General features: G+C 45.7%; 1 protein-coding gene across 1 annotated transcript in view; it reads left to right on the plus strand.

Moving 5' to 3' along the window:
* The window catches only part of LOC147663993 (uncharacterized), a 264,963-nt gene that overhangs the window by 36,602 nt on the left and 202,044 nt on the right, over positions 1–26,317 (plus strand). The window contains exons 2-4 of the mRNA XM_086950021.1: positions 4,566–4,910; positions 18,760–19,077; positions 20,013–20,126. Of these exons, the coding sequence (XP_086806147.1) occupies positions 4,566–4,910; positions 18,760–19,077; positions 20,013–20,126 (777 nt within the window). The remainder of the gene's footprint in view (positions 1–4,565; positions 4,911–18,759; positions 19,078–20,012; positions 20,127–26,317) is intronic.

Genomic DNA, 26,317 nt, shown 5'->3' on the forward strand with positions numbered 1-26,317 from the left:
ACGTGCTCCAGCTTACTGGTGCATGACAGTATCCCAGTGATTTGTGCCCGTGGCATAAAGTAATCACCAGTTTGTGATTGATTCAGATCACACCGGCTGCAGGAAAATCGGCTTGTCCAGTGTCATACCGGATGTACGTCAACTATGAGAGGAGCAAGTACAAACTTAAATTGTAATTTGACTTGTTTCCTCAGTTATACAGGTTAGGAAAAGAAAGAGAATAGGATGCGAAAAATGATTATTCATGATCACAAAATAGATTGGCTGAACTGGTTGACTTATCCTACATGAGTGGCACTATTTTGAACTTCCGATTGCTAAATTTAATACTAGAATATGAACTTGAAATCATATGAACATCGTGGTACTGCTGCCACTGCATTTTGATTATGTTCGAGTAATCAAATACACAGAATTAAAGGTAATGTGAGAGAGCACCACAGGCTGTGCGCCAGAAACAGTTTTATTTACTCGGAGGTCAAAATACATTGAATGCATCCATGGTGAGAATGTGCCTTAAAAAGTTTCACCAAGTTTGAATACTTGCAGGTTTTTTATGTTCACCAGTATTTTATGGCAGTCCTACTCTGGGATGCTCACTTCATGTACCTCTAAAGCAGAGGTCTTCAATCTGTGGGGCACGACCCCAAGGGGGGGCATGAAGTCCTGGGAAGGGGATCGCAGATTCTGTCAGAGTGTGCAGTGCCTTGAAACGCGTGGTTTGCCTTAACCCATAGGCGCCATACCTGCATATTTTAAAGGTTCCCGCAGCGTTGCTGTGCTCATTGTATACACATAAAAGGGCCAGTCGAGTGCAGGTGGCGTCCGGCTGGTTTACGGGTGCTCACGGCGGAGCCCTAATTCACACCAATGGGGTGAAAAACATCAAAGCCTCATTAACAAGCAAAAGGTCTTTTAAAGACCTGTGAAGTACTTGGGTGTGGCTTTGTGTGTGTTCGTCAAGCTGTTTTAGCCCGGGTCACATACACAAGAGGGGGGGGGGGGGTGGCTGGGGGAGGAGGCTGAGGCCCTTTGAGTTTAATAGGTGTTGCGCACCTGGAGCTGTGGGTCCCGCCAGTAAAGCACGTGAAAGGTCCCCTCCGACAAGTCCCATAAATCATTGGTTTAAGTCCCACGAGCCCTCATACCTGGCACCTGTGCGGTGGTAATGTGCCTGAGAATCTGTTCTTCACTGTGAGATGTTGTTACAGCCTGTCTGCCCCCCCCCCCCCCACCCCCAGCAGTGTGGCACAGAGATGCCCTCCCATGAGAGAGAAAGATGAAGGAAGAAGACGCAGAGAGATACTTGTCCCCCTCCCTCCATGAGAGAGGCACAGAAAAGGTGGGTGGATGAATGATGGGTGGATGAATGAAAGGGTGGATGGATGAAGAATGGATGTATGTATGGATGGAAGGATGAAAGGGTGGATGGATGAAGGATGTATGTATGTATGTATGTATGTATGGAAGGATGAAAGGGTGGATAGATAGAAGGTTGCATGGATGAAGGATGGACGGATGTGTGAAAAACGTGGGAGGATGAATGATGGGTGGATGGATGAAAGGGTGTATGGATGAAGGATGTGTGTATGGATGAAGGATGTATGTATGGATGAAATGGTGTATGGATGTATGGATGGAAGGATGACAGGGTGGATCGATGAAGAATGGATAAAAGGTTGCATGGGTGAAGGATGGATGGATGTGTAAAAAGGTGGGTGGATGAAGGATGGATGTATGGATAGAAGCATGAAAGGGTGGATGGGTGGATGGATGGATGATGGATGTATTTATGGATTGAAGGATGAAAGGGTGGACGGATAAAGGATGGATGTATGGATTGAAGGATGAAAGGGTGGACGGATGAAGGATGGATGTGTGGATGGAAGGATGAAAGAGTTGATGGATGATGGATGGATGGATAAAAAGTAGCATGGAGGAATGATGGAATGATGGATGGATGGATGTGTGAAAAGGTGGGTGGATGAAGGATGGATGGATGAAAGTGTGGGTGGATGAAAGATGGATGTATGGATGAAAGGGTGGATGGATGAAGGATGGATGTATGGATGGAAGGATGAAAGGGTGGATAGCGCGACCCCCAGGGGCGTCATGAAGTCCTGGGAAGGGGGTCGCAGATTTCCCACCTTCACTTGTCCCTGCAAAAAGACAGCCCTCCTGCCCTGGGAAGGCTAATTTAGATCATTATCAGCTGCTTTGCTTGTCTGAGTGAAAGGCAAATGCGCCTTATTAGTTAATCTGTAAGTCTTTTTTGTTGCTTGGGAGCAGTCTGGCTCTTTGCGATGACAAAGATTTGTTCGGCTTGGTGACTGTCATCCAGCTGCACGGGTGAGACCAGGGCTGAGGTGCGAAGTGAAGATGGTGCTCTTTGCTGTGCTTGACAGATCACGGTGCAGGTGATAGTGCCAGTTGCGGGGAGCTGGTGTTGGTCCGTCCAGACTGCGGTGTCGGACGGAACGGTGTGTCAAAGACTTGCGAGCAGTGCTCCCAAGCCAGGGTGAGGTCATGGTTTTCGAAGTCAGCGACGGTGTTGGTGAGACCAAGGTGGCAAAGTGCAGCGAGGTGGTGCAGAGTGCGGTCGCCACAGGTCACGTGCAATCAGCAGCTATTCAGCAGTCGTTGTCAGTGAGACCAGGGTTGCAGGCCGAGATGGGGCAGTGCCCTCTGCGGTGCCTTCGGGACACAGAGCCAACGACGGAGTCAACGACCGAGTCGGTGACAAGTCGGTTGCTTTCCCCCCTCTGTGGTTACTGAATCCACGGTTCCAGAGGCGGCACCCAGAGGGAGGTGAAGTCTTTGCGGTCCCTTTGACTTCAGAACAGGAGGCAAGCTCTACTTCAAGCCTTTGGAGATACTCGGCAACAAGTAAAGGAAATTTAGTCCAGTCCTTTCACTGCCCAAGGCAGAAGCAGCAACTGCAGGCCAACCTAACAAAGCAACAACACAGCAAAGGGGCAGTACTCCTCTTGGCAGTTCTTCCAGCTCTTCTTCTTGGCAGGTTCCTTGATTCCAGCAAGTTCTACAGTTCTGGGGTCTGGGCACCAATATTTGTACTCAGTTTTTTTTGTGCTTTTGTGCAGAGAGTGCCTGTGACCAGCCCAAACCAGTTCCATCCTCTCTGGCCCAGCTTCCTGGCAGGAAGTGGTGACAGCATTGTCCAAGGCAGACCAGGCCCATTCAGGTGCCAGGAAATCTCCTCCCACTACTATAAATACAGCCCAGGTCTATTCAGCACAGCCCTGACTCTTCCAGGAAAGGCTGGACACGCCTTGACCCCCCAGTGGCTGTCTGGAGTGACAGGGGCTGGGGATGTGCATTTTCATCAAAGCCAGACAGTCAATCCACAAACCCACACAGGATGGCTAAGCAACAAAATACCTACTTTCTAAAAGTGCTATTTCCAAACACAGAACATAAAAATCATCTTTACTAAAAGATTAATTTTTATATTCTGAGTTCAGGCATACTAAAACCCATTTCTCTATCTTGTCCCAATGGGAAGATATGCTTGTAAGATGTTATGAGTAAACTCCCATTCTATCCTATGGGACAAATATCCTTTCCTTAGTGAAAAATGAAACACACTGTAATTCACTGCCAGGACATGTCACACACACCAGTACATGTCCTACCTTTAATATGGCACCCTGCCCACAGGGGTACCACGGGCCTATCTTAGTGGTGACTTACATGTAAGAAAAGTGAAGAATAGGGCCTGTCATGTGGGTGCACTTGCCAGATCAATATGGCAGTTACAAACTGCACACACACACTGCAGTGGCATGTCTGAAATCCCTTTTCAGGGCTGCTTTGGTGAATGGCACAATCAGTGCTACAGGCCCACCAGCAGCATTTGATTTACAGGCCCTGGCACCCTCAGTGCAAATTACTAGGGACTTACTAGTAAGTCAAACATGCCAATCATGGAAACGCTGTTCCATAATATAATTTACAATACGAGCACTTGCATTTTAACACTGAACAGCAGTGAGAAAGTGTGCAGAGACACTAAACCAGAAAAAAGTCAAAACTAGGATGTCAGAAAGGAAAAAAACAGGGGAAACATGCCAAAAGATGCCAGGTCTAACAGGCGCATTTATGGTTGTCAATAGTTGCTGATGATGAGGAGTACCAGTTTCTAGAAATTTTTGTCAGAAGGGCGTCCTTACACCTAAAAAGGTTTGACAAGGGGGTCTCGGCATCAAAAAGTTTGAAGACCTCTGCTCTAAAGAGATTTCTTCCTATGTAATGTAACAGCATTATTTTGCAATATTGTGTGTGAGTAAATCATATATCGTGAATACAAAACGTAAATTTATACTTTCTTAACATGTGTTTTGTGGACATAAGGCCTTGAAATGTCAATCAAAAATGTGTGAGCCTTGTCCCCAAACATTAGGACAATTGCTTTATTTGTTCTTTTTTTTTTTAGGCAACTTTGAATTATGACATATAGTTTAAACTTTCAATAGATAAGAGGAATTGCCTTTGATCATGTTTCTTGCTCAGTTGATAACTGCTTTCGTGTTATTTTTCTTTCACAGAATCGGACAGTGACATAAAAGTACAGATGAGACAAGAGCCTTTGAACGTTTTGGTTCATGAAGATGTTGCACTTGAGTGTTTATTGATTGGTTACAACGATATTCTTCAGTCTGAAAAATTGGGTGTGCGGTGGAAGTTTGGTGAGGAAAGCATTTGTTCATATGAAGCTGGAAACCTAGTTAAAAATTGGAACAACACAGAGATATATGAAGAGAACATTCTCAAAAAGAATATGACTCTAATATTAAAGAAAGTAACATTTAATCATGGCGGATACTACAGATGTGATGTAATTATCGCACCAGATCACCGAGCAGCTGGAGTTTCAACACTTTTAGTTTCAGGTAAAAAAAAAAGTATTTATTAAGCAAACATACTTTGTTCGGTTATTTTTATTAATGATATCGTGAAAACCTATACAACCCTATAGTTGGGGTGGTAGGGCTTAACTTGTAATTCATGTTTTGGGGTGGGCTGAGGGACATGCGGGAACTCGTCTTTTTCAGCAAATTCTTGCATTGTTTTCCCGGTCATTTTACCTGAATACTTCTCATTCTTTTATGGCACTCTTTCTGGTAGCTACTGTATCAAACCCCAGATTCCTCAACTTTTGAATATGCCTAAGGCTTATGACTGGATAGAGAGAAAACGTGTTTAAGCAGTACCCCTGCACATTAGTAGGTGGTGCCATGCGGCTCAGCATCAATCTTGTTCCACTTTGGAAGTGGCGTGTGGACCCGTATGATGTCCGTTTGTTTCTAAGCTGTCCACACCACAAGATGCAGAGCCCAATAGTAAATTGGCTTGACCAGTGTGCAGATTTCTATGCTTGGGTAGTTTTTAAGTGGAAAAAGAGCCCTGTCATACAAAAGGGATAATGAGGGAGTCAGTGAGGAATCTGCAGTTATGTAGAATATCCACCAGAAAGAGTGTACCTTAAGGTAAGTAAATTGCTCTTTTGATAGATACTTCTTACTGCAGATTCCTCACCTTTTGAAAAGATTCCAGAGCAGTACCTCCCCGGTGGTGGGTCTGTGAACTGTCTCAAACCAAGAAGTCCTGCAGATTTAGCTGGCAAAATGCCCAACTCGATGGTCCTGACTGTCCAGACTAGTGCTTTATGCACGTGTGGAGTGCCACCCATACAGTAGACAGAGACGTATCCAGATCACTCCATGTGCCAAAGTAGTGGTAGCAGCCTTGACTGGTGAAATGAGTCCACAAACGTTCTGGGGTGGCTCCTTGACAGGTGCGCAGAAGATTTTAATGCAGAGCACGATCTACCAACACATGATGCCCTTATGTACCACCTTGCCTTTCTTTTCTCCAGCAAATTCTACTAGGAGCTGATCATCCACACAATATTCCCTGGTACAGTGTTAATTTAAAAGCTAAGAGCCCTTTTAGAATACAGCCATTGAAGGCTCTACTCCTCCTTAGAGGGGTGAGGTGAAGGGGAGAATCCCAATATGGTGATGTTTTGCCTGATGTGAAAAGGAGTCACCACTTAAGCTGGGGTTTTCAGGATCAGCCTGTCGTGGAAGAAAGTAGTGTATGGCGGGTTGATAGAGAGGGCTTGTATCTCACTAACCCACTGCACTGATGCCATGGCGATGAGGGACACTGTGTTTAGGGTACGAAGCCGTAGACAGTAGTGAAGCAGTAATTAAAAAGGAGTACACATGAGGAAGAGGAGGACCAAGTTAAGAGCCCACTAATGCGTGATGAAGTAAGAGGGTGAAAATAATGTTGCAAATGATTTAAAACATATCACAACAGGTGATTTAAACAAAGAAGGCTCATCCAGCAACTGCAAAAAGTCCAAAAGCCACAACAGGCACCCTTTAACTGTGCCCAAAGCAAGACCTTGCTCGGCTAAGGACAATACAAAAAGAAGTACTTTGGATTACCTGGCTTGAAATGGGTTATTCTGACGATTACCTCACCAAACCACACATATGTCCTAACTGCAGACATATAGTCATTTTGTTGCGGGCTGTCTGGCTGCCAGGATGGCATCTAAACCCTTGGGAGTGAGATTGAAGGCAGTAAGCTTTGGCTGTTTAATCTCCAAGCATGGAGGTGAAGAATGCACAGGACCCTACCTTGCTGCTGCAACAGAAAATCCTCCCAAAGCAGAAGCCTGATCTCAGGATAGATTCTCACGCTGAGGAAATCTGGATACCATATTTGCCTTGCCCTGTCCAGTGCCACTAGGATGACTTGGGCTTAGTCATTTCTGACCTGCTTCAGAATTCGGGTAGGAGAAGTATTGGCAGGAAGGGGTGCAAGAGTCCAGAGTTGCAATCCAGGATGTACGTATCCATATGGGAGAGATGCCTTAGAAACTCCAGTGTGCAAAAGTACTGACATTGCACGTTCTCCATGGCGATTAGATCAAGCTAAGGTTCAACTCCTTCATGGAAGAGAACTTGCACCACCTCAGATCTAAGTGCCATTCATGATCTGGTAGGCGTCTGTGACTGGGGTTTCCTGCACTGGCATTTAGGAAGCCTGCCAAATGGTGAACTACCAGGAATATGCCCTGTGCTCCAAACACTTTCAGAGATGTAGTGCCTCCTGGCACTGGGCCCATGGCCTATCTGTTTGTTGCAATACCACATGGCAGTGATGTTGTTTGGGAGCACCTGCTCCAGCCTCGGTTTGTTGGATGATAAGGTGTTCAACCAGGACCTGGTCTCTAATTCTTCCATGTAGCTGACCTAACTCAGAAGCGACACTTTGGGTACCAATGTTAGCCTTGGGTGGATTAGGGAAAGGTGTCTGCCGATGACACAGTGACTGTCCAGCAACCACCACTGCTGGTCATTTGCAGTCTCTGGTTGTCAATTTAAGGTCTGGTCCAGCTCCAGTCCCTGCCCCTGGTCAAGTTGTGATTCCCAGTCAATTCTCCAAGACTGTTAAAGAGAGCCTTTTAATAGCTAATCTAACATAGCTTTGCCTTCAGTGACGGATGCCATGTACACTCTCTCTCTCTCTCTCTCTCTCTCTCTCTCTCTCATCAGTGTACAGAAACTGTGGCATGCTATGGGTTCTGAGGGCCAAGGACAAGTAGCCATTATACTGCACTTTTGAGAGGCCCTTACTCATAATTTTGTGATATCCGGCGTGATGCACCTTTGAAAAAAGGAGGGTGCTTTTCTCTAATTAAATGACCTTTTGCTAGTGTGCAGATAAAACATGATAAAACACAATCAATCAAAGGCTGATGATTGTTGGCTGATAAATGTGTGAATGATGCTTACAACAACTAGTGGCTGATGTGTGCTGACCTTTTGCCCCTCTCTGTCTTTATAAATAGTGTATGTTTTGCGTGACAGCTAAAGTTGCTTCTAGCCAGAATATAACAAGGAGCTATTCTCTGTCTGCTGGCTTTGGCTTCAATAAAAAAAGAAGCCATTCATCTCTTGGTTGATGTGAGGCAGGCACCAAATTACTGGATATCAGGTCCAGAAGATACCTAAAAAATAATATGCATGATCAGCATACCAGTGGATTGAGATGCACTCACCATTCTTAAGTTCTCCCAACTAAAGTTGAATTAAAAAGAACTGTAAGTTAAACAGCCACCTCAATTTTATTTAGATTCAGGAAGTTGAATTGCAACTTGAAGTGTGTGTAGTAAAATTACATTGAACTGCAGTAAACAAATACAGCATTGTGTGGCCACACGTGGATCGCCACAATGTAAGGTTGGTGGTATGTTACATTGAGTGTAACCTGACTAGCTGTGTGTGCCCACTTAACATAGCTATCAATTTCCACAAATCTGTGCCTCATAGTATGCCAGCAGAGCAGCACTCTTACCTTACACTTTGCGACAGGGAGGAAGGAAATATGGCCCATGAATGGAGTTTGTTAGTGGCAATGGTGAACAGTACTGTTCTTGACTTCAGCAGCCCTCATTGAGGCCTCCACCGCTAGTGGGACAGGCTAAAAGGATCTCTGGTGTAGAGCCAGGCTACACAGCGCTTTTTGCCGGGTCTGGCTCTTGGTGAGTGAGCATTCTGGTCTGGCTTTGGAAAGGTGCAAGGGTTGCAGTCATTTACTGCACTTGGTGTTTGCGGCCTGCTGGAGTAGCACGGGAATGCTGTTGTCTTGTGAAATCTCCCTTACCCTTTTTGTTCTAGAGAGTGCACAAGATTTCGGTCACCCTTCAAATGGTGTTCTTCCTTGCCTCCGTTGTTTGGTGCTGAGACTCCTCAAAGACAATATGCTCTTATCGGACGTCGAAACCCCAATTCTCTGAGCCAACTATAATGATACCGCAGCTTCCCATCCATTGTGCGAATGGCTTAAAGTACCATTTTGGTAGACTGCATATTGTTTTATGATATAGCTTGTATTTTGTTACCCATTTAATTTCTGATTACTAAGGTATATACAATGTATTTTTCTGTTAAAAAAAATACCGTGTGGAATCAAATTGTTGACTACCCCCTCTCTCTCTTTCAATGGAGAAATTTATATAATCATATTCAGAACTGGTAAAATTCTTATTCAAGCACCTTAACTTTACCTCAACACTCTCGGCAGCCATTTCTGCAACATGGCCTATCTTCGCTCTCAAATGAGTCAAAATCCCTCAGCTACCCTACTGCCTTGTCCCCACGTGATTCTCCCCCTCTTTCCGACCAGTCACAGGTTCCCCTTCCTTCCCTGCCCCATCCTCATCCTCTGACTGGGCTACACTCCTCAGCGGAGGAACTCTCTCCCCCTCTCTCCCAAGTTCGTTTAATCTATCTCCCACTCTAACCATTGATCGCTCTCCTCATATCCCAACCATCTTTCCAGGTTCTCCCCCTAACTCCTCCTACTCACTTGCCCCCCCAAACCACCCACCCTTGGGACCCCTACTACACTCTCCTCTATGGTGAATGACAGACAACTAATGAAATCCCTTCCAAACGACACGAGGTGGTTCATTCCTGTAACTCTTTCACTTTCCCTTCTCATCCTCTAATTGTTTGATGGACTCAAAGCACGCAGCATCTATTTAACACTTGTCCGAACCTCATCAACCACCTGCCCACAGTTTGGATGGCCTCTACCATCTCTGTTCACTCGCCTCTCATTGAATTTCCCTCCCCAACCAATATCCACCCCCCCCTTCTTCCCTTGCCTCCTTCTCTGGGGTTCTCCACCAAAACTTTATTGCTCAGACACTGAACAGCATAGTACGCAAACTCAATTTCATGACCACAGAATTAACCAGTCTTAGAGGGGATCTCTCTATCCTGAACTTCCGGGCTCGCCCTCACTTCTCTGACACCTCACCCTCTAGTTCTCTCCACTTTCCCCCACATGCACGATGGCCGACCATTCCCCTTTGCAGACTAGCTCACTGGCCTGACTGCGCTGTTCACTTCCTATCCACTGGTTGATCTTATTGACCTGAGCAAATCCTATTGCCCTAAGTCTCAGGTGACGGATCATCTCCCCTACTCCAACATCCCAGTAATACTGGGAGTTAACCGAGTCCCTCTACCCCATCTCTCCTAGACCTCCTGCACATCTCAACTCCATCCTCACCCACAATCCAGCCAAGGATAACCCTGTTTGCTCCCCATCCACTGCAGATCCTCTTGACTTGACCAAACACTATCGCCCTAAGTCTCAATTGACGGATCTCCTCCCCGTCTCCAACATCCCAGTAATAGTGGGCGTTAACCGAGTCTCTTCTACTCTTATCTCCCCTAGACCTCCAGCCCAACTCACCTCCATCCACACCCTCTAACCGATCAAGAATAATCCGAACCCATTTCATGCATGCTTGTTAATTGCAGATCAGCATCATTACATGTTAGGGAAATCTCAGAAACCATCCTCAGTGAGGCTATTGACTTTGCCTTCCTCACAGAAACTTGGCTCAACGATCACTCGAGTGCCATCTTCGACCTGCTCACCCCCCTCTCTCTCCATGGCTACTTTATCATTAGACAGGACAGACCGGACAGAATTGGGGGTGGCATAGCCATAATCCATAAATCGGAGTGTCAACTTTCCCTTCTTAAGGACACTGATCACTTGACCTTTGAATACCTTGGCGTTAAATTCACTGTCAAAGGCTCTCTTCCGATTAAACTGCATAACATCTACCATCCTCCGGGTGAGCCCCCCCCGTGCCGACGAATTATCTAGCCTTCTCTCACACTCCTCCATCTCGGTCTTGAAAAATCTGAGTCTAGGAGACTTTAACATCCACTGGAATAATGCAGCTGACCCCACTGTTAGGCGCCTCTTTAATCTCCTTAAAATGAATGACCTTAAGCAATTATGTAACAAACCAACACATATCAAAAGGGCCACACAGCACAGAACTCAACAAATAAAAATCAACTCCTGTCTCTCTAATCCTACCTCCGTCTACCTGGATGTCCCTCAGGGCTCAATTCTCTCCCCATCTCTCTTCAGTCTCTTTATGGAAACCCTTACTATCATCTTGAAACAAGCCAGGATCATTTACTTCCTTTATGCGGATGACATTCAACTCTACTGCAAAATCAAATCTCACTCTGAGCAAGATTCAATCTTGTTTTTTTCTCCAACCATCTTAAACTGAACCCTAACAAAAGGAAAATTATTATTTTCTCCCAAAAAGCAACCGTCTCCCCATCCAAGGCTGGATCTCCGATCTCTAACTCGGCCAAATCCCTTGGTTTCATTCTTGATAAAACTCTGGCACTGAAAGATCACATAAATAACACCGCCAAAGGAGCATTATTCATTCTCGGACACCTCAAGAAAATCAAACCCTTCATCCCTCAAGACGACTTCAAAAGGTTCCTCCAATTGCTAGTCCCCTCCAAACTTGACAATGGAAACACTATTCTCACTGGAATCCCTAAAGTCCACCTGGCCCCCCTTAGTGCAGTGCTCAACTTGGCTGCTATTCTACTTTCTGACTACAAGCGTTATGACCACATCTCACCTGCCCTCAAATCACTTAATTGGCTCCCCATTGAAGAAAGATGTATTTATAAGACTGCCTGCATCACCCACAAAGCCGTTCACGCTCAATCTCAGGCTTACTTAATGAACACACTCAAAAAAGCGGGCTCTTCCAGACTGATGAGAAGCTCCATGGCTCTACTACTCGTTCCCTCGTTACTAAAAAAGAAATCCACCCAGCCCTGCTCCTTCTCAGTTATTGCTCCGAGCATATGGAATGCACTCCTGAGGTACCTGCGCTGCAACCCCACCTACCTTGGCTCTGAAAGAGATCTTAAATGTCACCTCCTCAGCAAATACTGGTGTCTTCAATTTATCTGATCCTGCACGCCTTTTATCTCCTGTGTTGGTTATCTTTCTGTTTACATGTATGTCCTTTTGTTCCTCGCTTTACTCAACTGGTCTTCGCTCTCCCTTGTCTCTCTTGCTACCCTTTCCTCTCTAACTTCTGCATTGGTTGCTGCTTGTTGACACTCTCCCCTGTGCTTTATCCATTTGTTATGGACCCCTCTTCACCTACCCTCTGCCCCCTACCACTACAATTTGTTTCTCCTAGATTGTATTTATTGTGTGACCCGAATCGTTTACCTCCATCTTAACTTTGAAATGCATTAAACCTGTTAACTCTCACTGTTCTGCCTTCCTTCGACTTTATGGTGAGGTTTGGCTTGTAACTGTAGGTTCGAGGCATATGGGCTGCTGAATTCATATCTGTTCATAGATCGCCACCTAGTGTTGGGTCCGGATGATTGCACATTGTTGTCCTGGAAGAGTCTTCGAAGTATCACGAGATAGGTGGCTCCTCCCCTGGACTACAGTGCGCATGGGCATCGCCTCCATCCCCAGATTGTTTTTTTCCGCCATTGGGTTCGGATGTGTTTTGGTTCCCTCTGTCGGAACCGATAGTTGTTCAACTTCTACTCGAGACCAAAAGGTCTTTAGGCTGGGCGTCGGTATAGTTGCGTACGGGTTTCTTTCTGACTCTCAGCTCCGATCTCTATCTGCCCTTCCACGTGCTTTCGGCGCGGACGGGCCTACACTACACTCTTGCTATGGAGCGAACTCCGTTTAAGAAGTGCCCGGTGTGTAACTCTAAATATTCACACCTCGACGTGCACCCTGTGTGCAATACCTGCTTGTCGCCGGATCACCGCGAAGACACCTGCATGGCGTGTTCGAAGTTCCGGAGCAAGAAGACTTTAAAGATTCGTCGGGCCAATAGGCTCCAGGCCCAGTTATCGGCTACGGCGCCCCCACCTGATGACATTTTCCAGGAATCTGTCGAGGGAGAAGACGACGTGCAAGGTTCGGACTCTAATCCCGCATCCGAAGGTGAAACCTATGACGAAGGTGCGGAGAACTTTGACGAAGTCACCGACGAGGTAGGGGACGACGAACAGGCTTTTGCCACTATGGGTGATAGCTCAGAGGAGGAGCATCCCCAACCAGACTCTGGGGTTATTACCCCTCCTACGGCCCAGGTCGAGGGATCGCCTTCGGGCCTTACCCAAGATCTAACTATGAGTCCTACGTCCCCGCCTCCGGGCCCGGTCACGGACACTTATGAACCATCACTTACGTCGAAGAAAACGAAAGTGAAGCCAACTGGTCACGCACCCTCGGATGCGAAAACGAAAGTGAAAGTTGCGCTGGTAAAGAAGGTTCTGGAGGCGTCAACTTCCAAGGAAACCAAAATGGCCGACTCAAAGAGCCACGCCAAGATGGCCGACCCGAAGTCCTCGGGGTCGGTGCCGAAGGCGAAATCGTCCGACGCGGCTGCGTCGGCTCCGAAAGGGGTCGTGAACCCGAAGTCGGCTCCGAAAGGGGTCGTGGACCCGAAGTCGGCTCCGAAAAAGCGTCTGGGCGACGACGCGCATGGCCATGGGGCGTCGGCCCCGAAGAAGGCGCATGCGGGTGATCGGGCTCTCGAGGCCGAAGAGTCACTCGAGCCGGTCAAGCCCTCTCCGGCCTTGACGAAGAAGGTGGCGGAATCTTTGCAGCGGATTCGAAAAGACACTGTCGCGCCAAAGCTCACGCCTAAGCCTGCAAAAGAGCAGACGCCTATCCGTTTCACCTTTCCTCCCAAGTCGGCGCCGAAGGCCTTCGCGCCGAAACAGAGTGGACCCTCGAAGGAGGTACTGGCACCTAAAGCGGCCTTGGTGGTGTCGAAGCTTCGACTCCAACCGCTTGCTGAAGAGGAACGTCGTGAGGTAACCATCGACGCCAACACCGGAAAACTGTCGCTCCTCAAAAGAAAGATCACGACGGAGCCGGCGTTGGAACATTTTAAGATCCCTCTCAAAAACAAAAGGATCTCCGAGGGCTCTTCGGCGCTGGTGAAACCTGTGTCCCCACAACCCCTGGGGTACTCGCCGACGCATTCCGTCGCGGCCGGTGCGGACGAGGAAGACGCCGAGTACGACTATCCGGCGTACTCGGATCCGGAGGAGGAGCAAGTTCCGTGGTCCGCCGGAGGCGACCCGGAGGACCCGCAGGGGGGTCAGGACGCTCAACTTTTCGCGGCCAAGACGTCCCCGACAGAGGATTCGGCGGCCTTCAATGCCCTGATAGAGAGGGCTGCTGCTAACCACGACGTCGAGCTGCACTCGGACCCCGTGGATGTGGACTTCTTGTTCGACACCTTCTCGGTAGCCGAAAAGTCAGTCAAAACGCTACCGATGCTGAAGGGGGTGCTTAAACATGCAACGGAGGTCTTCAAAGAGCCCACCCGAGCGCGTGTGGTCAACCCGCGCATCGACAGGAAATATAAGGCAGCGCCCACGGATCCGACATATATCAAGGGACACTTGCCATTGGACTCCCTGGTCGTTTCCAATGCTCGGAAGAGGGCGAACTCTCAAACTACCGGTGACGCTCCTCCCCCAGACAAAGAGTCCAAGATCTTCGAGGCCTCAGGCAAACGGATTGCTGCACAGGCAGCTAATATCTGGAGGATATCTAACACCCAAGCCTTGCTTGCACGTTATGATAGGGCCCATTATGACACGTTAGAGGCCATACTGCAACACTTGCCTGACCAATACAAAGAGGCGGGGGAAATGCTGATTCAGGAGGGTAAACTCATTACGAATGCATCCATCAAATGTGCGTTGGATGTGGCAGACACAGCCTCCAGGGCTATCAATACTAGTGTGCTGCTTAGACGCCATGCCTGGCTTAGAATTTCGGGGTTCAAACCCGACATCCAAACCACTATACTGAATCAGACAGTGAATCCTGACCATCTGTTTGGCCCTGAGGTGGATGCCACCCTGGAGAAAATGAAAAAAGATACGGAAACTGCCAAGTCCATGGGGGCTTTACAAAGTCAGCAGTTTCGGAGTGGTTCCTTTCGCCGCTCAAACTCCAGAGGCACCTCAAGGGGACAAGCATCTCAGTCCACACAATATTACAAGACTAACACCCAAGCCTCGTATAACAACAAAAATAGAGGTGGTTACAGAGGCAATAATGTCAAGGGCAGGGGACGTGGCAACAATAGCTCCAGGTCCACCGCCACCAACAAACAGTGACGTCTTGTCACTGCCCCCCGGCCATGCAACACCGGTCGGGGGGAGGCTCCAGCAGTTCCTGCCGGCGTGGAAGTCCATCATCACGGACAGGTGGGTGAGGTCTATTATCCAGTACGGGTACTGTCTAGAGCTTACGTCCATTCCACCGGACATACCCCCAAGGAGCCGTCCTATGTCAGGCGAGCACTTGACCTTGTTGCAGCAAGAAGTTCTAGTCATGCTGCAAAAAGGGGCGATAGAGCTCGTTCCAGTGCAAGAGCGGGGAACAGGGGTTTACTCCCTGTATTTTCTGATCCCCAAGAAGGACGGATCCCTCAGGCCTATCCTGGACCTCAGGCCCCTGAACTGGTACATCCTCTCGGAGCACTTCCATATGCTCACGTTGCAGCAGGTGCTTCCCCTGCTTCAACAGGGGGACTTCCTGGCTACGCTGGATCTGAAAGATGCCTATTTTCATATTCCCCTGCATCCTTCCCACAGGAAGTACCTCAGATTCACGATCTTAGACCAGCATTACCAGTTCAAAGTTCTGCCGTTCGGGGTCACCACGGCACCGAGAGTGTTTACCAAGTGCCTAGCAACCGTGGCGGCGCATCTCCGTCGCCAGCACGTCCACGTCTTTCCCTACCTGGACGACTGGCTCATTCAGGCAAGAACAGAACAGCAGTGCGTCGACCACGTGTCACGCACCATTCATCTCCTGCACGATCTGGGATTCTCTCTGAACTACCCGAAGTCCCATCTCCAGCCCGCCCACGTGCGACAGTACCTGGGCGCGACGATCGACACTCTGGCAGCCACCGCGCAGCCAAATTCAGTGAGAATCGCCAATATCCAGGCGCTGATCCAACGATTCAGACCCCAACACTCGCTTCCGGCGAGGGTGTTCATGCAGTTGATAGGCATGATGGCCTCCTGCATCTCCATTGTCCCGCACGCGAGACTACATATGCGTCCGCTTCAGGAGTGCTTAGCACGTCAGTGGACTCAGGCTCATGGGCAACTGACAGACCTAGTGTTGGTGAGCGGTCGGGCATACAACTCTCTGCATTGGTGGAATCCACACAACCTTTGCAAGGGCCGACCATTCCAGGAGCCTGTCCCACAGATTATCCTGACGACGGACGCCTCTCTCCAGGGATGGGGAGCGCATGTACTCCATTACACTGTGCAGGGACTATGGACACTACAGCAAAGGAAGATGCACATCAATGTGTTGGAACTGATGGCAATCTTCATGGCCTTGAAGGCGTTCAAAGTACATCTGTGCAACAAAGTCGTGTTGATCCGGACGGACAACATGACGGCCATGTACTATATTCAGAAGCAGGGAGACACACACTCTCCACAGCTGTCTCATCTGGCTCAGAGCATGTGGAAGTGGGCCATTCAGAGGAACATCTTCCTCATGGCAGAGCATCTCCCGGGCAAGGACAATCAAATGGCGGATCTGCTCAGCAGGCACAGCCATCAGATGCACGAGTGGGAGATACATCCATCAGTACTCCAACCGTACTTCCAAAGGTGGGGTCATCCAGAGATAGACCTGTTCGCCACAAGGGAGAACGCAAAATGCAAAAGCTTCGCCGCCAGATTCCCACACCCCCAATCACAGGGCAATGCGATGTGGATGAACTGGTCAGGCAGATTTGCGTACGCTTTTCCCCCAGCACCTCTGATACCGCTGGTGGCGCGCAAGCTCAGGCAGCACTCGATGACTCTCATCCTGGTTGCTCCAACGTGGGCTCGCCAACCATGGTACACCACGTTTCTCGAACTGTCCGTGGTGCCGCATCAAAGGCTTCATCTCACTCCCAGCCTTCTGACGCAGAGCCATGGCGACATTCAGCACCCGGATCCGCAACAGCTCAACCTGGCGATCTGGCTCCTGAAGTCCTAGAGTTTGGCTACCTCAATCTTCCTCCCGATTGCATGAACATCATTCGGGAGGCAAGGAAGCCCACTACCAGAGCTTGTTATGCGGCTAAATGGAAGAGGTTTGTCATCTACTGTGCCAACCACAATATTGACCCGCTAGATGCTTCCATTCAAAACATCATTTGCTATCTTTTCCACCTGTATCAATGCAATCTGGCATACTCTTCCATCCGCATTCACCTGTCTGCTATGGCAGCTTACCTCCAGAGTAGACAACACCTGTCACTCTTCAGGGTCCCTGCTATCAAGGCCTTTCTGGAAGGACTCAAGAGGGTCATTCCACCAAGGACCCCACCAGCTCCAGAATGGAACCTCAATGTGGTTCTTACAAGGCTGATGGGTCCTCCCTTTGAGCCACTGCACTCTTGTGAGCTTCAGTTTTTGACTTGGAAGGTTGCGTTCTTAGTAGCAATTACTTCGCTACGGAGGGTTAGCGAGTTGCAGGCGCTCACCATCCAAGAACCTTTCTTCCAGGTACATGCTAACAGGGTGGTGCTCCGCACTAACCCTAAATTCTTACCCAAAGTGGTATCCCAATTCCACTTAAACCAGACTATCGAATTGCCGGTGTTTTTCCAAAACCCAGAGACGCTGGCGGAGCGCATGCTCCACACTCTTGATGTTAATAGGGCCTTGATGTATTATGTAGACAGGACCAAAGATTTTCGCAAAACCAAGCAGCTTTTTGTTGCTTTTGCCACTCACCACAAGGGAAACGCTATCTCTAAAGCAGGGATTGCTAGGTGGATAGTGAAGTGCATTCAGATCTGTTACGCTAAAGCTAAGCGCACTCTCACTATCCCACCGAGGGCCCACTCCACCAGGAAGTTGGGGGCCTCTATGGCTTTCCTAGGTAACATTCCCTTAGAGGATATCTGTAGAGCAGCCACATGGTCTACCACACATACTTTCACTAAACACTACTGTGTAGACGTGCATTCCAAACAACAGGCAGCTGTTGGTCAGGCTGTTCTAAAAACGCTTTTTCAGACTGCTGCAGCTGGCACGGGCGGCCGCCGCTAATGGAGGGACTGCTATGTATTCTATGCACAGATATGAATTCAGCAGCCCACATGCCTCGAACTGCAAATGCTACTTACCAGTATGCATCTGTTCTTGGCATGTAGGGCTGCTGACATTCATATCGCCCACCCTCCTCCCCGGCGCCTGTAGCAGCTGCAGGATTCATTCATTTACATACATATGCTCATAGCATGGTCATCACTCACATTCTTCACTCCATCTCTGCCAATGGCTAAAAACAATCTGGGGATGGAGGCGATGCCCATGCGCACTGTAGTCCAGGGGAGGAGCCACCTATCTCGTGATACTTCGAAGACTCTTCCAGGACAACAATGTGCAATCATCCGGACCCAACACTAGGTGGCGATCTATGCACAGATATGAATGTCAGCAGCCCTACATGCCAAGAACAGATGCATACTGGTAAGTAGCATTTGCATTATTTTTGTCCAGAACTGTTGTTTCCTGTACATTCCGCCTGCTCATGTAAAGCGCTCTGATACCTCTGGGTCTAGGTAGCACTATATATTTAACCTTACATAAATAAATAAATAAAAATGTCTGACACGTGAAGAACGTGGCTCATGGGATTAAATAAGAAAACAATCATCAAAAATTGGGTTCTTCAGTAATACATATTTGTTGGTTTGAACTGTCATGCAGCATAGGCTTTGTACGTGACTAAAGACGAATTCCAATGCCACCTTAACTGTTGTAATATTTACAGCGCGTCCGGTGGTGACTGCCACTTCTCCTGAAGCTGTCGAAGTCGGTCGAGAAGCAAGTTTAGCGTGTGACGTAAATGGATATTACGCATCCAGTATCCACATCGAGTGGATTCAAGTAAAAAGCAATGCGGTGGTTGTCATCAGCAGCAATGTCTGTCGCTCGCCACCGAGAGTTCATCAAAACCGCACCTACAGGGCATCGGTTCAGATCACCGTGGAGCCGACGGAAGAGGACATTGGAACACAGTACGCCTGCCGAGTAAAACACCTGTCCTTCCCTCGGGATCACATAGAAGCGGCCAGATTAATTGTCAAAGGTAGGGAAAATGCAGAAAAAAATGAATTTTGCATTTGAGCAGCATTTAACTGTTGTGCTTTTTTTGTTAAATTAAGTTTTATAGTAATTAACATAGGGATATAGGAGAATGGATTTACATTACGATAGTTGCACGGGCACCCCGTTGATTGAAACCGCTGGACAGACTTCTAGTTGCTGACCTGCGGAACATAATTTCTTCTATACACTGGGCACTCTCTATGTATGTCCCAACCCACATTGTAAGCCCCCTCACGCCTCTTCAAGTGCCTTAGCTCCTCAGCAACAGCCATCAGTTCTAGAAATTCCTTAGCACCTAACATTGGAAGAAAGCAATTGAAGAAAGGCGCTTGAAGAGACACTTCAGTTGTGAACGCAATTGAGGTGAGATCAAACACCGCATCCTTCTCTGCCCCCTCTATATGATCACACTTTCTTGTTATACCTGGAAGCGGTTGCCACCTGTACTCTATATACCTGAAATTGAAATGTTCTGTTTGAGTATTGTGCAAATGATCTGTCACTATACTATGGTGAAATCCAAATAACATGCATGCGAAAGTGGATTACCGGTATCTCACGTCTGTGGCAAACACTTTTGACAAGAAAGTTTAAACTGGTTTAAAATATTGCTATAAGCGAATAATCCCAGTGACTGCAGGCAGCATGCTCTTCCTTTGTTTGACTTGTTAGACTGAGCCGTGGTAGGCAGGGTGAGAAGAAAGTGACCCATTCGTCATTGATGCCTTCCCTAAATGTCATATCTTGACTTTGATCTCTTGGCTCCCTCGTTTGTCATTAAGCTAGAGTCTTCTTTATGAATGGTAACTCAGTTTCCATAAACGAAAATTATTCGAATTCTGGCACGGTTAAAATATGCTTATCTTCCTTTTTGAACATTTCCGAAACTGTTTTTTATTTATTTTTTATTTATAGAACGAACAGTTGATAGATCAAGTGGAGCTTTGATTGGAACATGTACTGCTATTGGAGTAACGGTCTTACTTACTGCAATAAGTTTGGTCGTCTATCGTAAAAAATACCATATGGGTAAAGTACAATTTTTAATATATACAAAATGCATTTAAAATACATTAATGTTACTTTCCAGTTTGTGATATTTTGTTTTATGAGATTTGTCATTTTGAAGCAAAAGCAAGGAACATATAATTTTGTAAAGTGATGAAAGGACAAATTATATTTAAAATAGACAATGCTGTGCATGCAAGTATAACAAAGCAGCAATAAACCGTATTCAGGTTGTGATAATTCTAATAATTGCTTTTGCTTCAGATTCAGGAAACAACTTTTAGTAGATGTGTATGGCACAAACAGAAAGCATTTATAAATCCAAACAAAAAGCTCATAGTAATATCGTAATCTAACTGCAAAGATATAATATTTATAACCGGTTATTCTGGGACATCTTTGTCCCTGAGTCACAGAGCAAATAAGAGCAGCAAATCAAACCTAATGTTGGCCCTTTCTTAGGATGGCCACTGTCAAAGTTCTACATTAGTGTAAATGAATTTATCCTCTATTGTATAGGTACGCTTGAATATTTCTCCAGGGGGCAAACAGTGTAGTATATGGCTTGCCGAAGGCCGCATTGATGTCAGCAGGGTGAGGGTCAGGTGGTGTAAAGTGGACATAGAGCGAATCATGTACATCGGTGGAAAACAAACCAAGACTTAACGGGGCTTCTGGCTGCCGCCCATGCTCTAACCGAACGAGTCAAAAATTAAAGACAAAGCATTAACCTTTGATGCAAAATGTGGGGTACTCATCTAGTGTCTGAATTGCATCATGTGAAGTCAGAAAACCTTGGATGAATCTCAGCTTCCCAACTTGACCAAATTTATGTGATCCTAGGCAATTGTTTTAATTCACTTTGCCAAATATGTGAACACCTTGAAATAAATGAGCTCATGATGCTTGTGTACAACACCTTCTCTTGTGTTTGGTTTACTAAACTATATCCTTTCACCGCATGGTCTGTTCTGTACTCCCCCCAACTCAATTTTTGTTCATATTTGCTCTCTCCTATGAACCTATTATGTTGTGCTTTTACCCCCCTGTTGCCAACCTAAAGTTGATATAGGTTGAGTTCATCACTCTTATTGTTTAATTTTGTCTTTCGCCCACTTATCTTATCCTAAATCTCTTTGCATGCCTGTCCTCTCCTCAATCACCCTCCTCTTATCCCCAACTCATCGATACATTTCTTTTCAATTGCTATCATAGAACAGGCCAAGTTCTGTCAATGGGCATAGGCAATCACGAGGCCGCAAAAAACCTCCAAACTGTTTTCATCTCATTTGCATTAGGGTGTGAATCATAGTGTTTGGACATCGGAACTTCTGTAAAGACTAAATCATATTTCGGAAAATAATATTCAAAGTAACCCTGTCGATACAAAGAAAAAGCAAAATACTACAAGTGATTCCACAAGTGAGAGGAATGTGATGACATGTAATATCCTCAGCTACGGAAGCAGGCAATTGAGTGCAAAAATAGCAGTTTTTCACATCCAGGGTGTCAATATATTCATAAAGCAACATAAAATATAGATTTGAAGAAAAATCCACCCATGAAACTTCTTTGTGTGGCAACTTAAAATTGGGAAACCTCTCTATGGCATAAACAGGTGTGGTTAGTGTAAGGGTGGATCTAAGGCGGTCACTAAGAGCTGGGGAACTTAACCCTATAAGCAAAGCAGTCAATACTAGGATAGGAACAATTAATAATCCAGCTATTATCAGTCTTCACCTATCGGAACCGTTGATATGTATAGCTTCTCTACCATCAAGAAATAGCAGCAACAGAATTTTCCTTTGAAGTTTCTACTTGTGCAAATTGTAAAACATATTTTTATGATGTAAGCTGGTTAGCCGTTTATACAGCAGACTTGTGAGTTATTATTATCCCTACTGTGTCTTCATCTAGAATGACATCTTCTACGTCTTCTGCAGCGTTGTGTATTAGAAGGTCAAAGTTCATAGAAGTGTCGAAGTTCAGTTCCAAAGAAAGGATTTGACAGAAACAGTTTGTGGTCTCTCTTATTTACTCATGGAAAATAAAGTCAGGAAGTAAACTCTGTGGCAGGTTTGTGTAGTATTCTTGCATCTGGTTTATGTTATATGTGCTTTCTCCATCACCAGTCCAGCTAGTAGAATGTTGCAGCTATGATGCACTAGAGAATGTTGGGATGCTGTGGGCTGTGGATGACAGTTGACATTGGGCTGAGCATCATGCTGGATGCTCCTGGTGGGGTCATTATACCAACTTAACGGCATATCTTCTAATAAACATCTTAACTACATCTACTGCGTGGGACATCATTACTACATTATTTATGGCGACGATGGATCAACGAACTTACCACTTTTACTGAAGAAGTGCAACTAATTACAAGCAACTAAGCAAAAGAAAAGCAACTAAGCAAAAGAAACCTCTCAAGAAAGAAACCTACGAAAAAAAGCGTAATTAAATTAAGAGTAACCTGACTAGCAAGAGAGAGGTCACGCCTGTATGCCCCACCAGAGTCCACTTCACCGGACAGCTCAAGAACAGGCGTGCTACAACATCTAGCAATCAGTCAACAAGCAGAAGCCTTGAAAGTCACAAGAAACCCAATACTGCTAAAAGAAACGCCAGCAGACTTAAAGAAAACAAGGTAAACATAGGCTGTGCGTGTGATATTGCCACCTGTAAAGGGGTTATATAGTCTGAAGGCATCCACTTTACCATTTTGTGACTGTACTTTTTTAAATAGACTGCCAACCCGTGGTCAACGGAGCTTGTGACTAAACTATGTTATTGTCTCTTTTATTTCAAGCCACTTTGTCTCTTTTATTTCAAGCCACTTTGAGTTCTTTTTTGTAACTGCCTGATTACTTTTGGGAGGATGTCTTGTTACAAAGTACAAGAACTTGTCACCTAACAGCTTGTTCTGACAACACTCATAGTTGGCTGCACAGCGAAAGTTTGTTTTAAAAAACCACAGTGACTATGTCAATGTTTGTTTCTAAGGTTAACATTCACCACAGCTTAAAGGATAACATGAATTGGTGAGATTGTGGCAGCAATTTGGACTATGTGCCAGTTTGGGAAGTCCCTGCTTATTTGTTCATGCATCAATCTTCACTTATGGCGCTTCAAGTTAAAAGCATTTCTTTTGGTTCAAATAATTTACAGCCTCCTTCAATGGCAGTACTTTTGATATACGGAAACTCTTTCTGTTGCTCTGTGGCTGAAAAGCGTATTAAACTCTGCAAATCAATCAATCAATGACATTTATAGAGCGCACTACATACCCGTAGGGTCTCAATGACACTTTCTATATTGAGTTACTTGAATGTACCCGTCTACATGAGGAGGCTAACGGCTTTCTTGGAGCAAGTTTTTCCGTTGGTGAGGAGCTCCTTTCCTCTCTTCTGCCTGCTTGATATGATGATGTAATCGAACCTTGCTGGAGGGTTCGGTGAAGGGGACGCGTCATGATCCTCGTCACTGACTCGTCAGCATGCTTCCTCAATCATACCGCATCGTGAGCCACCCGGAGCTACGTAATGTGCGTGCCGCCATTATGGGATTTCTAGTCAGTTCTGGTGTCAATGCTGCCTTGTGAGGATGAGGTGGTTAAACGTTGAAATGAACGTTGGAGCTGCTTTTAAGGAACGAAGGTTGAATGAGGGCAGTAATTCAGCAGAGTTCAGCACCGTGGTCCGACATCTGATTTCCGAAGGGCATTTGAACAATGAAACACAGATTTTAGCAGCACACAGGAAACGAGGTCGGTCATCAGTATTCCGAAGGGCAAGTGAACTGTGAATTGCAAGAAAAAAGATTAGCGCACAGTGAACGACTCGTTAATTTCTATGGCTGTAAGAAAATTATATCTGAAATATGTCGTAGATGTACAATCTATTTTTCAAAGCACTTTTTCTTTCAAAATGTTGTGTTACACTGCCATCTCGTGTCCTTTAGCAGTACAGGACTTGGATTAGGGTTTCTTCAAGTTTGTTGAAGGAAATTTCTTTTCTTTGTTATTCACTTGGAGAGCTGTTTTTTATGGGAAGTATTTTCTTGGCTCTAGTACTTTACTTTTTAGGGGATTTATTTGTTTAGGAGCTGGTTTCCTTACATTTGTTATTCAGTTGAGGTCTTGCACACCTGTTCACTGTTTTTATTCCCCTCAGTTTTGTAGGTCTAGCAGCTTTAACATTTCTTACGTCTCTCTCCCCCATATTTTCCTTTTACATTTGCACGTGTAACAGTATTACTCGTTTTTTTTCCAGGTGTTTGTTTCTTGGGGGTTCCAGTCCCACCTATGTAATTAGTATTGGGTGTTAGTCCCATATACTCAGTGTTTAAGGGGGTTAGTCTCACCTACGTTTTTAGTAATGGGTTTTAGTCCCATATACTCAGTTTATACTTGGAGTTTATCTACATGGGAAGCAACTTCACAGTCCCTCGTTGGGGCAGGATTTGGGTTTGAGTCCCATTATCCTCTGTTTTACATTCAGTGTCTTCCGTTTTAGAGGCAGGTTTTGGGTTAAAGTCCCATTATCCTTAGTTTTACAGTCACTCTTGTTTAGAGGCAGGATTTGGGTTGAAGTCCCATTATCTTTTGTTTTTCTCTTTCCGTCCCTTATTTTATAGGCAGGATTTGGGTTACAGTCCCACTTTCCTTATATTGTCCTTTGTTTTAGAGGCAAGTCTTTTTTTGTTATAGTCCCTCGTTTTTGGGGTAGGAATTTGGGTTTTAGTCCCTCTTTCCTTGTTCTTACATGGAAATTTTTCTATCTATTTTGTTATTTTTATCTTTCTGGTGGGAAGATGTGTAATGTTGACATCTTTTGTTGTTTTAATTTTATCCATTTTCTCATGTTTTAAAATTATTCACTCTCGTCATCTGGTATATTTATTGTATATTTCTGAGAGTTGAACTTTTTCGTACATTTGTTCTTGTACTATGTCTTTCCTTCTTGCATGCCTGTCTGGCCAGTAGGTGTGTCTGTTGGTTAGCCATCAGTATTTTCAAGCTTAGTTTTCCTCTTTGTTGTTTCTTTTTGTTCGGTTCTTGTTTTTTTCACTTGTCATGTATGGAAAAGAGGATGGGTATGTTCTTCTGTGTGTTTTTCTTTTCTTTGGTTCTTTTTGACCAGCGTTCTTACCTTCTTGTTCTTGGTTCTTTCTGACCAGCGTTCTTTCCTTTTTGTTTCCATTGTGGAAGAGAGGTGATGATGTAGTATTCTTGCAACTGGTTTATGTTATATGTGCTTTCTCCATCACCAGTCCAGCTAGTAGAATGTTGCAGCTATGATGCACTAGAGAATGTTGGGATGCTGTGGGCTGTGGATGACAGTTGACATTGGGCTGAGCATCATGCTGGATGCTCCTGGTGGGGTCATTATACCAACTTAACGGCATATCTTCTAATAAACATCTTAACTACATCTACTGCGTGGGACATCATTACTACAGTTTGCTTCCATGGAGGCTCTGCCAACACTGCACCTTTACAACCCAGATCATAAAAGGCTTGGTCAGTGTAATCATTTACGTAGTACATCAATTCAGGGGCAAATAAACTCCTGCAAGGGACTTGTGCTATTTTCGATCTATTGAGTACTGGTGGTTCATCTTCACTGCCATTCACTAGCTTCTATTTCTTCTGCAACCGTTTGTGGTATGCGTTCAACAGATAAGCAGATAAGTCTCATGTCTTGGCGGCCATTTGTCTTATCTCTGCTTATCACACCACTCTACCCTTCGCCAAGATCAAGGTCAGTCTCCACCTGTGTCGATGACCAGGTGACCATATCCTTATTCAATCTTGTAACAGCAGATCATAAAAGATACATGATAAAAGCACAATATTACATTATAAGTAAAAACAGAAAACACTAGCAGAGACCAAATAAAACATCTAATTCAATCAGTGCATACTAATTGTAAAAACAGAAGTGGCATGAAAGCTGCAAGGTCTAAGAAATATCCATTAAGTCCAATGCTTAAACAGCATAGATTTATGCAAATAAAGTGCATTCTTTAAAAAAGAACCAACTGCCTTGCAAGTAGAGGTAGCGTTGAAGAAAATTCAACGCTACTCTACACCTGCTAACCATGTGATTTCTTAATAATGGGTGTAAAAACCATTTAGAGAGCGTATAAAACTTGCAAATTAGGTCTGCAGTGAGGACTCATCGCAGGGCCAAATTAGTATATCTTTGGGA

This window comes from Lissotriton vulgaris, unplaced genomic scaffold (genome assembly GCF_964263255.1).
Source record: "Lissotriton vulgaris unplaced genomic scaffold, aLisVul1.2 SCAFFOLD_1406, whole genome shotgun sequence".
In the NCBI taxonomy this organism is placed as follows: Eukaryota; Metazoa; Chordata; class Amphibia; order Caudata; family Salamandridae; genus Lissotriton; species Lissotriton vulgaris.